This window comes from Ranitomeya imitator, chromosome 2 (assembly GCF_032444005.1).
Source record: "Ranitomeya imitator isolate aRanImi1 chromosome 2, aRanImi1.pri, whole genome shotgun sequence".
Taxonomy (NCBI): domain Eukaryota; kingdom Metazoa; phylum Chordata; class Amphibia; order Anura; family Dendrobatidae; genus Ranitomeya; species Ranitomeya imitator.
Window position 1 is genome coordinate 387,131,405 of NC_091283.1, and position 16,693 is coordinate 387,148,097.

The 16,693-nt window shown below is 46.6% G+C and overlaps 1 protein-coding gene and 1 pseudogene across 1 annotated transcript; both read left to right on the forward strand.

Moving 5' to 3' along the window:
- Window positions 1–1,780: 1,780 nt before the first annotated feature.
- The window catches only part of LOC138664127 (zinc finger protein 585A-like), a 153,288-nt pseudogene continuing 138,375 nt past the window's right edge, over window positions 1,781–16,693 (forward strand).
- Window positions 7,595–16,625, forward strand: LOC138664119 (oocyte zinc finger protein XlCOF7.1-like). Its single transcript, XM_069750551.1, has 5 exons — window positions 7,595–8,044; window positions 8,128–8,251; window positions 8,335–8,432; window positions 9,265–9,355; window positions 14,928–16,625. Exons 1-5 carry the CDS (start codon window positions 7,790–7,792, stop codon window positions 15,662–15,664), a joined length of 1,305 nt encoding a protein of 434 aa, XP_069606652.1. The 5' UTR covers window positions 7,595–7,789; the 3' UTR covers window positions 15,665–16,625.

Genomic DNA, 16,693 nt, shown 5'->3' on the forward strand with positions numbered 1-16,693 from the left:
GCACTTCTTTGGGTTTATGATAAACCTGCCTTCCTCAGCGCATCCAGTACTGCCTGAACCTTCTAAAGATTGCCTGCCTAATCTGGGCTGAAAAATCACAATGTGTACACGTGGCTCCGCTCCGTACGTCATAGACATACAGCTCCGCACCGTACACCTCGTGCATGCACAGCTTTGCTCCGTACACGTAGTACACACGCGGCTCCGCTCCATACACCTCGTACACACACGGCTCTGCTCCGTACACCTCGTACACACACGGCTCCTCTCCGTACACCTCGTACACACACAGCTCCGCTCTGTACACCTCGTACACACACGGCTCCTCTCCGTACACCTCGTACACACACAGCTCCGCCCCGTACACCTCATACACACACGGCTTCTCTTCGTACACCTCGTACAAACGGCTCTGCTCCGTACACCTCATACACACACAGCTCTGCTCCGTACACCTCGTACACACACAGCTCCGCTCCGTACACCTCGTACACACACAGCTCCGCTCCGTACACCTCGTACACACGGCTCCGCTCCATACACCTCGTACACACGGCTCCGCTCCATACACCTCGTACACACACAGCTCCGCTCCGTACACCTCGTACACACGGCTCCGCTCCGTACACCTCGTACACACACAGCTCCGCTCCGTACACCTCGTACACACACAGCTCCGCTCCGTACACCTCGTACACACACAGCTCCGCTCTGTACACTTCTTACACACACAGCTCCGCTCCATACACCTCATACACACACAGCTCCGCTCCGTACACCTCGTAAACACACGGCTCCGCTCCGTACACACGACTCCGCTCTGTACACCTCGTACACACATGGCTCCGCTCCGTACACCTCGTACACACACGGCTCCGCTCCGTACACACGACTCCGCTCCGTACACCTCGTACACACACGGCTCCGCTCCGTACACCTCGGACATACACAGCTCTGCTCCGTACACCTCATACACACACTGCCATGGCAAACATCGTACACACACGGCTCCGCTCCGTACACACGGCTCTGCTCTATACACCTCGTAAACACACGGCTCCGCTCCGTACACACGACTCCGCTCCGTACACCTCGTACACACACGGCTCCGCTCCGTACACCTCGTACACACACAGCTCCGCTCCGTACACCTCATACACACACTGCCATGGCAAACATCAGGACCATACAATCATGATCTGAGGGCACCAATTCGGATAAAGAGGAAGCCCCCACACTCTGTTAACCATTTATAATGATGTAGTCACTATTGACAGCAGCATCTAAGGGGTTAAACAGATTTGGACGGTGCAAACCATGATGGTGGCTGATACAGCAAGTTGTCAGCTATAGTGTACAGCAGGAGTGTCAAACTGCATTCCTCGAGGGCTGCAAACAGGTCATGTTTTCCGGATTTCCTTGCATTGCACAGGTGATAATTTAATCACCTGCAGAGAATGATTCCAGCACCTTGTGCAATACAAGGAAATCTTGAAAACACGCACGGTTTGCGGCCCTCGAGGAATGCAGTTTGACACCTCTGGTGTACAGCCGACAGCTGCTGGATTGTCACCTGTATGAGGAGGCTATTCTCTTATATCTCAGGTCAGTTAAAAGACGTATTGGCGGTAATTAAGGGGTTAAACTTCCCCTCATCCAGCACCATGACAACCAGCACAGCAGAGTCCTGCACACACTGAGGCCCCTGATCATGTGACCCCTGACTCCTCCCCTCCTGTGACCTCATCACAGGTCCTGTGCACACAGAACAGCCATATATGTGGTGTGCGGCTCTGCAGGTGGAGGTAGGTGCTGGAGATTCCCCATTACTGGGCGGAGGCAGGGGACATTAACCCCCTCAGTGCTGGTGACATTCCTAGTCTCGCTCCCATATAACTTACTGACGGCCGTTTCTTCTCCTTCTCTGGAGCCAGAGCTTCTGTTATTTCCCGCTGATGTCGCCGTATGTGGGATATTTATGGGTCGGATTCAATAGAAGGTTCTGGGAACATATAAATTATTAATGAGGTTTATTCCTTCTCTGGGGACAGGAAACATCAGCGATTCCCTCATCGTCTCCTTATAAGTCGCCTTCTGCATTGTCAGCAATCAGAGCTGCGCTCGGCTCTCCGCCGTCCCATAGACCCCAATGGGAGGTGGAGCCGCATATTCATCACTGTAATGTGCGGCACCACGTGACCGCTCATACAGGACAAGCAGCGATGCTGAGAGGATGGAGGCGCCGAGGGAGCTGGGTAAGTATTTTAATGCCAGCGGGCGGCCGCACAGGGGGTGGGAGGGGGCCAGATTACCGGCAACTTTATATTAAAAATAAAAGAAAAGATTATTCATTCCTTCTTTCCAGCAAACGCTGCTGGGAAGAAGGGATGAATTCCGGCTTCAGCACCACACGTGGGGGGGACAGCGCTTATAGTAGAGCGGTCTCCTGCACGGCACACGGACTGCACACGGACAACATCCGTGTGCGGTACGTGTTTTACACGGACCCATTGACTTTAATGGGTCCGTGTGATCCGTGCGCTCCCACGAACACTGACATGTCTCCGTGTTTTTCAAACGGACACACGGTCCGTGAAAACACGCTGACATGTGCAGAGACACATTGATTTTAATGTGTCTACGTGAGTCAGTGTCTCCGGTACATGAGGAAACTGTCACCTCACGTAACGGAGCCACTGACGTGTGAAACCGGCCTAAGGCCATGTTCACATGTTCAGTATATTATATCAATATTTGGAAGTCAAAATCATGGGTGGAACAATTAGGGGAAAAAGTATAATAGAAACACTTCACCACTTCTGCATTTTTCACCCATCCCTGGTTATGGTTTACAAACACTGATGTTAAAGGAGTTGTCCGGGCTTGCTATATATTTTGTGTGTGCATCTAGGCTGCAGAATGCTGTCAGTGTGTAATATACTCCCTGTGAGCATTCTGCATGGTGTCCTAGGTATCACGCTTAGTTTGGTGAGCAGCTGTCTCCTGATTCTGGAAGGTCTGCTCACTCCCCGACTAGCGTTTTCCTGTCTGGCAGAGGACTGGTCAGTAATATCACAACAGACCTCAGCCTCTACCAGACCCTCCCCCGAGCTCGTACTCCATCCCTCATCCATCCAATCCCTCACCCATCTTTCCCTTCCTTATCCCTCACTCATCCCCCACTCCCTCGCTCATCCCCCACTCCCTCGCTCATCCCCCACTCCCTCGCTCATCCCCCACTCCCTCACTCATCCCCCACTCCCTCGCTCATCCCCCACTCCCTCGCTCATCCCCCACTCCCTCGCTCATCCCCCACTCCCTCACTCATCCCCCACTCCCCCCCTCACTCATCCCTCACTCCCTCTTTGCCTTCCTCACTCATCCCACCCTTCCTCCCTTCCTTACTCATCCATTCCTCTCTCTGTCACTCATCCCTTCCTCTCTCTCTCCCTCCCTCACTCATCCTTTCCTCCCTCTCTCACTTATCCCTTCCTCTCTCCCTCCCTCACTCATCCCTCCCTTCCTCCCTCATCTCTCCCTCATCCCTTCCTTCCTCATCCATCACTATAGACTGAAGTTCTGCAGTAGCTGAGGTGTATTATGTGGTATATATGTATATACATCACCATAGACTGAGGCTCTGCAGCAGCTGAGGTGTTTTATGTGGTATATACAGTGCCTTGCGAAAGTATTTGGCTTCCTGGAACTTTTCAACCTTTTCCCACATGCAGGGACCCCCATCTCCCTCCTGGTATGCATGGCCTCATCCTTATCCTGTTATGATTGGCCCTCATCCCCATCCTGGCATGCATGGCCCCATGCCCATCAGAAAAACACAAAATAAAAAACATAAAGCATTATACTTACCATTCTGCGCTCTCTCGCAGTGTCTAGTTCCAATGCCAGCCGCTGTTTTATGCTTGTAAGCAGCGCATGGCAGGGACATAGACTATATGCTTGGAGAGCAGTAAGTATTCACTGTATTTTAATAGAGAGAAACAGTGTAACTGCAGCCGCCAGATTCCTGCAGCTGCTGGCCATTCATGTGTGATGCTACTAAAGGGAATGAAGATTCACTGCATTCTACGCCTAAGGGAGTAGAGAGCAGTGAAAATTCATTGCTTTAAGTAGCAGACACATTCAAAGGCCTAGCAGTTGCTGAAAGCTGGTGGCTGCGGCTAACAGCGTGTCCGTGACTAAAGAGAAATGAATATTCACTGCCCTCCTCACCCTTGGGCATGGAATGCAGTGAATATTAATTTCTTTTTAGTAGCGGGAACACGAGTTAGCCACAACCGTAGACTCCTGTGTCCTGTGACCCACTTCTCCAGCGCTGACACTCGCCCACCTCCCCACCACAACCAGAGCAGGTACATCTGTACGATAAGGCTAAGTTCACATTGCGTTAAAGCAGCCCATTCAACACATGCGTTAAACGGGCTGCGTTAACGCAAGTGCCGAAATGTGATCGCGCTAGCGCAGATAGAGCTAGCAGACGCTCAGCTAGCAGATGCTCTATCTGCGCTAGCGGTGATGGACCCGGAAACGCTGCAGCCCGCGTCCCAGGGTCCATCACTCAATGACGGCACATCGCTAGAGCACACACATTTTGTGCATGCGCTAGCGATGCGTCCGAAATAAGGCTTAATGGCAGTGTTAACGGACTGCGTTACACCGCGTTATGCCGCGGTGTAGCGCAGTCCGTCTAATGGACTGCCTATAACAAAACTTAAATCCAGCCGAAGACACCTTCCCTCCCCTCCATTTTCCTCCACATTTTGGGAGGAAAAAAGTGCGTCTTATAGTCCTAAAAATGCGATATGTATATATGTACAGTGCAGTGATTGTGCTGCTTTCCACAGATGAGCACACTGCTTGCTGTGAGGTTAGAAAATACAGCACAGGGAGCTGTCAAGTTAGGTAGAGCCGCAGGTAAATGGGAATGAAGGTGCAGGGAATGAAGTGAAATTCAGGACAGGTGAAAGGCAGATACAAAATAATACAATTAAAGGGAACCTGTCACCCCTAAAATCGAAGGTGAGCTAAGCCAACCAGCATCAGGGGCATTCTGTAATGCTGTAGATAAGTCCCCGATGTATCCTGAAAGATGAGAAAAAGAGGTTAGATTATACTCACCCAGGGCTGTTCCGCTGCGGTCCGGTGGGCGTTGCGGTCTGGTCCGTGGCCTCCCATCTTCTTATGATAACGTCCTCTTCTTGTCTTCACGCTGTGGCTCCGGCGCAGGCGTAGTTTGTCTGCCCTGTTGAGGGCAGAGCAAAGTACTGCAGTGCGCAGGTGCCGGGAAAGGTCAGAGAGGCCCGGCGCCTGCGCACTGCAGTACTTTGCCCTGCCCTCAACAGGGCAGACAAAGTACGCCGCAGCCGCAGGGTGAAAACCAGAAGAGGACGTCATACTATGAAGATGGGAGGCCCCGGACCGGACTGCGACGCCCATAGGACTGCCCAGAATGTTGTAGATAAGCCCCTGATGCCGGTGGGCTTGGCTCACTTTTGATTTTGGGGGTGACAGGTTCCCTTTAAGTTTAAACCTCAGATCAGAAATAGGACAGATATTTATAGGACATTTCATAACTTTCCCAAATTCTTATGAAAAAAATATTCCTCACAAACTGCATTGATATACTGTACCCAATTTATTATGTATTTTAGGAATCGGAGTCGGTCCATTTTGTACAGACTCCGGCTCCACCAAAATGGCCTCCGACTCCACGATTCTGACTTCACAGCCCTGGTTGCAGCTACAGTCGAAAGTACCATATTTTTCCGACCATAAGACGCACTTTTTTTCCTCCAAATTTGGCAGGAAAGTGTGGGTGCGTCTTATGGTAGGGATGTAACATGGGGAGGGGGCAGCAGTGAGTGGGATCGCACTGGTATCCCATGCAGGAGGCAGAAAAATGTCCCCGCCCCTGCCTGGCTGCAGGAATCAGCACACATGGTCCCGATGATTAAAGTGCAGTGAATATCCATTAGCCGCATCCCCGCCCACCTGTCAGCTGAGCAGTGAGGGGGAGCAGCAAATGAGAATAATCCTTCACTTAAGCAGGGGACACACATGGTTTCCCCAGCGCTGGATTCCTGCAGCAGCTGGGGAGATCTGTGTGTGGAGTGGAGGAGGCGGCAGCAGGGGCCCGAGGAGACAGCTGCATAACTGACAGCACAGCTTCTGCCTCTTATGACCTGTGCTGTGGAGAGGCAACAAGAGGGAGGGCTCTGTTTGTGCAGTCATGGAATGCTCCAGCTTTTTACCTCACCATAGAGTGGCTGGCTGCCACAATTAAAAGGTTAGTCTTTACAACACACAATAAAGCACTCTGCCACTCCTGTGGTGAACTATAACTCCCAGCATACCGTTGGATCTGCAGGACATGCTGGAAGTTATAGTTCTCCCATGGGTTCTTAAAGCAGCACTCCAGTGTTATTTTTCAGTTCTGGAGTGGTGCTTTAAATATAAGCCCTGTACCCCCATTCTTATACTCACCTCCAGCAGAGGAGGCGCTATGCAATGACATCTTTGCGCCGCCAGCATGAGTTTGTTGACATCTTGTAAACTGCAGGTCTACAGTGGTCTGTGGCTTACAAGATGGACAGTGATCAAGAAGGGTGTTTTGGCTTCTGGCTCAATTACAGGATTGAACTACAACACCCTTGCCAAGGCTGAGGAGACAGCCTGTGGACAGAGAGGAACATTGAGGACACAGTCGAAGGGCTCAGAAGAACGCTAAGGAAACAGGCCAAGAGCAGAGAGGAAAGCCGAGGAGACAGTGTGGTGTCAGAGAAAAGTGCTGAGGATACAGTACATGAGCAGAGAAGGACACTGAAGACCATGAGAAAACTGCCCTTGGGCTTAGAAGAAAGCTGAGAAGCCCAAGGACAAATAGGAGCACTGTGGAGATGGCCTGAGGGCAGATAGGAGCGCTGAAGAGGTGGCCTGAGGGCAAAGAGGAGCGCTGAGGAGGTGGCCTGAGGGCAAAAAGAAGCGGTGAGGAGTGTCCTGTGGGCAAAGAGAAGCACTGATGAGGTGGCCTGAGGGCAAAGAGGAGCGCTGAGGACGTGGCCTGAGGGCAGACAGGAGCATTGAGGAGGTGGCCTGAGAGGAGAGCTGAAGAGGTGGCCTGAGGGCAGAGGGAAGCACTGAGGAGACAGCCTGTGGAAAGAGAACATCACTGAGAAGACAGCCTGAAAGCAGAGAGGAGCGCTGAGAACACTGAAGAAAATCCCTTGGGCAGAGAGAAATGCTGAAGAGAATAGAGAGGTGCGCTAAGGAGACAGAGGAACACCAATGACATCATGCGCTGGCACGCAAATGTCAGCTTCTGGCCTCTGATTGGCATTGATATTTCTGTGTAGAGAGCACATTCAATTGAAAAAAATCACTGCCATGACTGAACAGGACCGGTAACGTCAATGGGTCTAAAGTGCCTGCGGGCCACATGAAGCAGCCTTAGGGGCTGCGAGTTTGTGATCCATGATCTAAACGTTACGTCTCAGCAAATGTTTCTCCCTATTATCTCCACTAAATGTATTATTACATGGGATCTTTATTACATCTCATCTTTTCCCCCTTCAGGTCCCTGCAATATCGGATCGTCTCAGTTGAGATCTTCCAGAGAATTGTACTAATAGACCCGTTGAATATGTATAGCAATAAGGACAAGATGATGGAGAGAATATTACACCTCACCCTAGAGATCCTTTTCCGGATTACTGGAGAGGTGAGAGATTCTGATGACGTCACATTACATCATTCTTATCTATGGGAATAACAGATGGACAGAACTGGAGAGGTGAGGACTCTGGAAATGTCTGTAGTGAGATTTATTAATGTGTCTCTCCATAACCAGGATTACACAGTAGTGAAGAAGACCTCTAGTGAGCGCTGTCAGGCCCCTGTGTCTGAGGGGTGGGGAAGTCCCCTGAGCCCAATCACGGGGCCTCCACCTCACCCCCTGATACATGAGGACATCAATGACGAGAAGATCCTAGAACTCACCTACAAGATGATTGAGCTGCTGACTGGAGAGGTGACACTGCTGGGAATGCTGGGACATTATACAGTAATGCTATGAAGGGATCGGGGGGATGACGGTATCGTTGTATGTGTCAGGTTCCTATAAGGTGTCAGGATGTTACCATCTATTTCTCCATGGAGGAGTGGGAGTATTTAGAAGGAAACAAAAATCAGTACAAGGACTTCATGATGGAGATATCCCAGCCCCTCACATCACCAGGTAATAGACGAGACTAAATGTACACGGCCTATAATTATCTGTATGTAAAGAATGAATTCAGTCCCTCTATGTGTTCCCTCCAGTTCTATCCAGTAAGAGGACAACACCAGAGAGATGTCCACGTCCTCAACTTCCACCACAAGACTGTAAAGAAGATTCCACTGATCCTCAGGATCATCAGGTAGATGGAGAGAAGGTGTCATGAAATCTCACGTGTGATGGGTAGAAAGGTGTTCGGTCTTGTGTTATCAGCCAGCATTATACGTGGACTGTCTTTGATTCAGCAGCCCCTTCTAAAGTTTATAGTTTCCTATATAAAAAATTAGACCACAGACCCTGGAGTGCAGCAGATAATTAACTGATTAGTTTTCCATGAATCCAGCTTGCTGTTGCACCATGGTAATCGGCAGGTCACAATTTGGTACAAGTTGAATCCATGTATCCATCCTCTCAGTTGTCAACATTTCAAGATGGTTGGAGAATTTGTAGAAGCTGTAAGAACTTAGCACATCTAACTTGCTTTATACTTGGTGGAGATGAGAGAATAAAGCTGATCATAGACATTAGATGTTGTCTGGATCTTCTCACTATTTTCTGATCATGGAGACTGTTCATTATAATTATGAGCCTACAGGTTGGATTTATACAGGATTTGGAAAGAAATAGATGGACACAGATTTGGCCTGTCCCTGACCTGATCACGGCCTATTTGCTATGGTTCATAGGAAATACAGGGGCTGACAATTTCCATATGCTAAATTGTCAACAAATCTTTAAATTGCCTAAGTGGCATGCCATGGTATTTTGCACTATTATTTTGAGGGACATCCACTACTACAGAACACCAAAGTCTTCTAACTATTGTTGAGTGCCAACCAGAAATTGTGATGAATTTAAACAGGAGACCTGGAGCCAAGTAATAACTACTGCTGTTACTTCAGTTTTGTCATGTTCATTTATGATCTTTTTTGTTCTTCAAACAACTTCATCTGTCTGTGACTTATTTGTTTCAGGGTAAAGATCTGCCCCATATTAATATTGCGGAGACATATGTGAGAGGTGATGAGCGGTGTAAAGAGGAGATTCCTACAGATAACTGCACAGGTGAGTGGTAACCACTAAATGCCGAGAAGTCACAGGTTCTCCTCAATCACAGGCCCGTATAATTAGGTGTTGAATTTTTTTAGGCTATGTGCACACGTTCAGGATTTCTCGCAGAAAATTCCTGAGAATTCCGGACATTTTCTGCAAGAAATCCGCCAGAAAACCGCATGCGTTTTTGCCGCAGTTTTGCCGCGTTTTTGCCGCTTTTTTTTCCGGACACTTCCCAATGCATTTTGGAGTGGGAAATCCGCAAAAAAACGGAAAATTAATGAACATGCTGCCGTTTTTACCACGACGCGTTTTTTTTGCGGAAAAAAACGCATCATGTGCACAAAACATGCAGAATTCATTCTAAATGATGGGATGCTTATTGTATGCGGTTTTATATCGTTTTTATCGGGAAAAACTGCGAAAAAAAACGCGAAAAAAACGCAACGTGTGCACACAGCCTTAGGGTTTGCTTGTGAAAAGTATTGTGATGTGGAATTTAAAGTGAATCTGTCACCACATTTGACATACCTAAACTATTAATATGGGCATACAGGCTATAAAGTTGAATGCTAAAGAAAGTGATACTTGTTTGCATCCTATATGATGCCTTGTTGTTGAGAAATCATCTTTTATCACTTTATATAGGTGAGCTCTTCCAGACTCTGGGTAGGATGTTGCCTGGAAGAAAACTCTGCCTCTAGAGGTTATTTTAATTGAAAGGCAGTGTTATCAGTGTGAGACAAGTAACTAACACAGAATCATAGAAATTTAATTTGTGTGTTTGCAAACACATTTTTGTTTCTCACAGCTTTTTCTTTCAGTTTTTCTAGTATTCATGTATAGCTCTCCTTATCACTGTTTGCTAGATTGGTGGTTTACATTTATACTATTATTCACTATTCTCTTATACCACTCTGCTATGGCTAGTATAGGTTACTTAATATGTGACAGATGTGGTGACAGGTTCCCTTTAAAGACAGAAATATTTTTTTCCATGTAGAAAATACAGTGCCGATCTCTGTACTTTCTCTTCTGGCCATACAGATACAGTGGGAAAAATAAGTATTTGATACACTGCCGATTTTGCAAGTTTTCACCTCCTACAAAAAATGGAGAGGTCTGTAATTTTTATCTTAGGTACACTTCACCTGTGAGAGACAGAATCTAAAAAAATCCAGAAAATCACATTGTATGATTTTACATAATTAATTAGCATTTTTTAAAACCTTATATTTATTGAATAAAAAAAATAATCTTTTACATACATCAATGCAAATATTGCCTGAAGCATACATTCTAATGGTAAAGATTAACCAAAGCCTACTATCATATTCATGGTATGCTGTTATGAGATGATGGTAGCAAAATATCTATTACAGTTAAAATTGCATTGATTAAAAAGTAAAATAAACCAAAACTCGGAAGGGGGAGGGAAGGAGGCGAGAGAAGTATATGCATTTTATTACAAGAAATAAGTATTTGATACAATAGAAAAACAGAACTTAATATTTGGTACAGAAACCTTTGTTTGCAATTACAGAGGTCATACTTTTCTTGTTCTTGGCCAAGTTTGCACACACTGCAGCAGGGATTATAGCCCACTCCTCCATACAGACTTTCTCTTTCAAGTTTCGGGGCTGTTGCTGGACAACATTGAGTTTCAGCTCCCTCCAAAGATTTTCTATTGGGTTCAGGTCTGGAGACTGTCTAGGCCACTGCAGGATTTTGAAATGCTTGTTATGCAGCCACCCCTTTGTTGCCCTGCCTGTGTGTTTCAGGTCATTGTAATGCAGGGACTAGCGATGGATACCGCGTCTTGCACCACAAGCTGTGCACCATATCTGAGATCCACCACATTGATGCAGGCACTACCATCCCCATTTAAAGGGACATTACCTATCGACACACATTTTTTATCTAGTTGTCTACTGAGTTAGCACTCTTGTCGTTCTGAACATTTTGAAGTAAAGTGAACGATAACTGATGAAGGTCTAATTTTCACCGAAACGTTTTCTGTTTACTACTCCGTGAACAGCATTAAATCCTTTTATCGATCACATCAAGTTGAGTGCCGAGTTTTTAATATATTTATGGTGTGGGAACCTACTCTGGCACCTTCTATAGTCGTGCACACATCACTTTATTATATTATTGTAATGCAGGGAGACCCAGCCACGACTCATCTTCAATGCTGAGAGAAGAAGGTTGCTGGACAAAATCTTGCGAGGCATGACCCTAGCCATCCTCCCTTTCATACAGTGCAGTCGTCCAGTCCCCATGGCAGAAAAGCACCCCTAAATTATGATGTTTCCCCCACCATTCTTTACGGTTGGGACAGTGTTCTTTGGGTTGTACTTGTCCTTCTTCTTCATCCTCCACACACGGCAAGTGGAAGAGGCAGCATGGAAACTGATGGGGGGACTGATCAATAGTGGAAGAAGAGCATCGGCTCTTAGCAAATTCATAATATCTAACAAGAAAAAGGCCATGGACTTGGCAGCTATGTATATTGGGAGTGTGTCATTCACCAGCATCAGACTGTAAAGGGAGTTAGTGGACAATATTCCACACTGCCGACATAATGGAGACAAATATCCCAGTATGGTACAGTAAGGTGGTGGTTTATTTCAACGCGTTTCGTAGTATATAACTTCTTTTTCAGGAACAGCCACGTGTCTCCACAAGATAAATTTCACCTGTAGAATGTATTGAACGAGGTGAATCCGCATGGTTCAGTGAACACAAACGGATTCACCTGCGTTCAATAGATGGCATCAATTTAGACGCAGTGAACATGCGTCTAGTTTCGGATTGTGTTTTTCAACAGTTTGCATAAATAACATTTCTAAGTGCCACAGGAATAAGAGCCCTTACGTGACCACCAGGTAGCTCTGTTTTCCCTTATTTGCTCTTCCGTAAATACACTATGGAGATACCTCACATGGCAACATGCTTTTATATCAGTATCAATCATTTTTTAAAGCGAGCCAAGCCACATGACTTGGAATAAAAGCCCAACCATAATCTCTATTTGCAGAAATGTGTTTCGGGTGTTGCCACTCCCCAGTGCAAAGCAGGAGATATGATTTGGATGTATGAGAAGCCTCTGACTGGATAGAGATTCTGATTTGGCCTTTATCCTAAGTCATGTGGCAAGGCTCGTTAAAGGATCGATTATGACTTTTAGAATAGCTACTTATAATAGGTGGTACTAGAGGTCAAGTCCTTTTCCTTTCTGTAGGAACAATTTGCATATTTAATTTCCCCGAGGAGCATTGCATAGCTTATAAGTCTCTTTACTCTGGGCATGTCAGGCATCTCACTTTCCACAAGAAGAGATGTTACCCCTTAGACCAGGGGTGGGCAATTAATTTTGCCATGGGGCTGCATGAGAAATTGGGATGGTTTTAGAGGACCGCACTAATATAATTACCGTATTTTTCGGACTATAAGACACACCCCATATTTGGGGTGCAAATTGCAGAAAAAAAGATTTTGGTGTCGGCAGAGGTGGGGTGATGCGGTGTGGCGTGCACCTGAGCAAGGTCCCTTCCTGCTTAGGTGGGCGACGCCACGGCCTGGTGTCCATGGGGGGTTGCAGCAGTGGTGTGCCGACGGCAGAGGTGCGGTATGGCGTGCGCAGGGTACCTTCCACCGGTGAGGTGACGCAGCGTCCTGGAATGCAATGTGAGCAGCAGAGCCGGGTTGAATATCGGTGGCGGCGGCCATCTTCCCGAGGCCGCGCGTGCGCAGATGGAGTGCTCTGCTTCACGGGGCTTAAGGAAAATGGCCGCACATGTGCAGATGGAGATCGCGGCGGCCATTTTCCTGAAGCCGATTTCTAAATCTGCAAACTCGGCTTCAGGAAAATGGCCGCCGCGATCTCCATCTGCGCATGTGCGGCCTCCCGCGGCCATTTTCCTGAAGCCCCGTGAAGCAGAGCTCTCCATCTGCACACACGCGGCCTCGGGAAGATGGCCGCCGCCACCAATAAACAGGTGATCAACCCGGCTCTGCTGCTCACATTGCACGTGATGTACAGAGCCGATGCGTATGAGCTCGGGGCCTTCACTCCAGCCACCAGCGGTCCTCCTCAGAAGCGGCTGGCCGAGCGGTGCCGGGGGCGGCTGTCAGAAGTGACAGCTGGCGGGCCGTTTAAAATCATCAGGCAGGCTGGATGCGGCCCGCGGGCCGCATCTTGCACAGGTCTGCCTTAGACTACAGTCTGTTTTCTCATAGAGCTAAATCAGACTTCTTATTTGCACTAAGGAGGGGCAACATCTTGAAACATGTCTGCAAATAGAGATTCTGATATGGCTTTCTTCAGTAGCAAGGCTTGTCAAAGAGTCAATATTGACCTTTAGGACTGCTACTTCCAATAGGTTGCACTACAGTTCAAGACCTCTTCCTCTCTGAGGTTGCAATGTGCGCAGTACAAACTGTAGACATTCTTTCTTATGCTATAAAATATCTAGTAATATATTTTTGAGTTAATGTATTTTCAAAGAATGCCTGTCAGATTTTAGAGCGACGGGAGTTAAAATCCTTTTCCCAGCTACAGTCGGAATATGGTCTTAAGGCATCTGGGGGGTTCCAATATGCACAAGTACGGCATGCATTTGTGGCCCAGAATGAGGGGTATTGTTTCCAAATTCAAAATGACTTAGTATTAGACTACATCTGTGGAGTGGGGACAATGAGGGGTGCTATTTCATCTTCATATAAGGATCTGCTTCACACTCACCTATTAGAATATCTGATTGGTGCGAGGGCTAATTGGGAAAGAGAGCTGGGTCGTTTAGAGGATGAAACGTGGGAGTCTGTATTAGAATGGATACCGAAACTATCACTGAATGAGCCGTATAGGCTCTCCCAGCTTTATATTGTACACAGAGTGTATAGATCCCCGGATGTCCTGTATAGAGCTGGGCTGAGCTCTGACTCGGAATGCCCTAGACGTAGGAATGATAGTGCTGGAATGTTTCATATGTTATGGTCGTGTCCGAGATTGACTGCTTTTTGGTTGGTGGTTGTAAGCCGGATAGAAGGGGCATACAGATGTGTAATTCCAAGAGAACCTTTGATGTGCGTGCTGGGGTACGTGGAAGTGATAACTGTGGATAACAAGCTGAAAATAGCAATCGCTAGACTACTATACATAGCTCGAAAGGTCATAGCCAAAAATTGGATCAAAGAGGAACCTCCCTCGAGGGGAGAATATCTTAAATATGTGAAGCAGGTCATTACCCTGGAAAAGGGTGTATATCAGAAAAGAGGGAAGATGGGCCTGTTTGATAAATTGTGGATGCCCTGGCTGGATCTAGGCTAGGGGAGGCTATTGTATATGGATAACATATATAATACTACAGGATATGTTAAGAGGAAGGCGTGAGCTGTCTAAAAGGGAAGGAGGGGGGCGGGATGGGTAAGGGCGGGTTAAGAGTGGGAAAAATGGAAATGTATACCTTAATGTGAAATGTTTTATTGTACTCTTATATTTAATAAAAAACATTTGAGTTAAAAAAATATATTTTCAAACAAGTGTTTTTGAAAAAATGTAATTCTTTTTTTTTTTTTCCAGATTTTAAAGCAAATGATCGTGATATCAATTCAGATATAAATGAAGGCCATGCTGTTATATCAGATATACCCTCAGTCCTTCACACTAAAGATTTATCATTTGATCCTTTTGAAGAGGTTCTATCTACTGAATCATCACAGACTGATAAGCAATATAAATATGACAAAAGGGATTGTAGATGTCAAAGAACACACTTGAAAAAGAAGACATTTTCATGTTCAGTATGCGGGAAATATTTTCCAGACAAATCAGCTCTTGCTAGACATCAGACAGTTCACACAGGGGAGAAGCCATTTTCATGTTCAGAATGTGGGAAAAGTTTTACACAGAAATCATATCTTGTTGCACATCATAGAATTCATACTGGGGAGAAGCCATTTTCATGTTCAGAATGTGATAAAAGTTTTACAAAGAAATCATATCTTGTTGAACATCATAGAATTCACACAGGGGAGAAGCCATTTTCATGTTCAGAATGTGGGAATTGTTGTTCTACAAAATCCGATCTTGTTAAACATCAGAGAATTCACACAGGGGAGAAGCCATTTTCATGTTCAGAATGTGGGAAATATTTTGCAGACAAATCAACACTTCTTAGACATCTGAGAACTCACACAGGTGAGAAGCCATTTTCATGTTCAGAGTGTGGGAAGTGTTTTGCATCAAAATCAACTCTTATTAGTCATCAAAGAATTCACAGGGGGAAAAGCCATCCTCTTGAAATGTTTTACAGATAAATAATCCCTTCCCTACATCCAGTGTATGTGTATAGTGCAAGTCAGGAGCAGATGTATGGAGTGGACATAGAGGCTGAGCCCGCCCTACTCAGTGAGTGCCTCTACCTGCTGCTATCTTAAATACTGCTGTGAAACTTTGAGAGCGGCATTTAAAGTGCACAAACCGGTTGTGCCATTCCACATGCCCATCCCCCTCCCTTGTCCTGGAACCAATGTATTACTACAGAGTGCTGTTGAAACATCAGAATTGTGCTTTTTCGTTCACCACAACTCTGCAACAAAATGCAATAAGAAGCAATCAAATATTTTATCTATTCCAAAATGGTATTAATAAAATAGTCAGCTTGGTACAAAAGAGACCCTCCCAATCAACGGAAAAATAAAAAGTTAAAGACTTCAGAAAATGGCAACATAAACAAAAAAAATTACCATGACAGAAGATCAGCTCTCCCACCATCCAGTCAAGATCACACTTCACCACCTGCATGCTCGACCCGCTCCCGTCTCACCTCATCCCTAACCTTTCCACGGTCTTCATCCCAACCCTAACGCACCTCTTCAACCACTCACTCACAACAGGTGTCTTCCCCTCATTCCTCAAATATGCCAAGATCACACCCATCCTCAAAAAGCCCTCCCTCAACCCATCCTCTCTGTCTAGCTATCGCCCGATATCTCTTTTCCCTTATGCCTCCAAATTGCTGGAGCAACACGTCCATCTTGAACTGTCCTCCCACCTCTCCTCCTGCTCCCTCTTTGATCGGTTACAATCTGGCCTCCGTTCCCATCACTCAACTGAAACTGCCCTAACTAAAGTCACCAATGACCTACTAACTACCAGGAGCAAGCGACACTACTCTGTCCTCCTTCTCCTGGGCCTGTCTTCTGCCTTCGACACTGTGGACCACTCCCTTCTGCTACAAATCCTCTTTTTCCCTTCCCCCATGATGGCACACCTGACAGAGGGGATCCGCCCAATCAGGACAGGAAACCCTACTGAAAATAAAAGGGCGGTACCTCTCTGTCGCT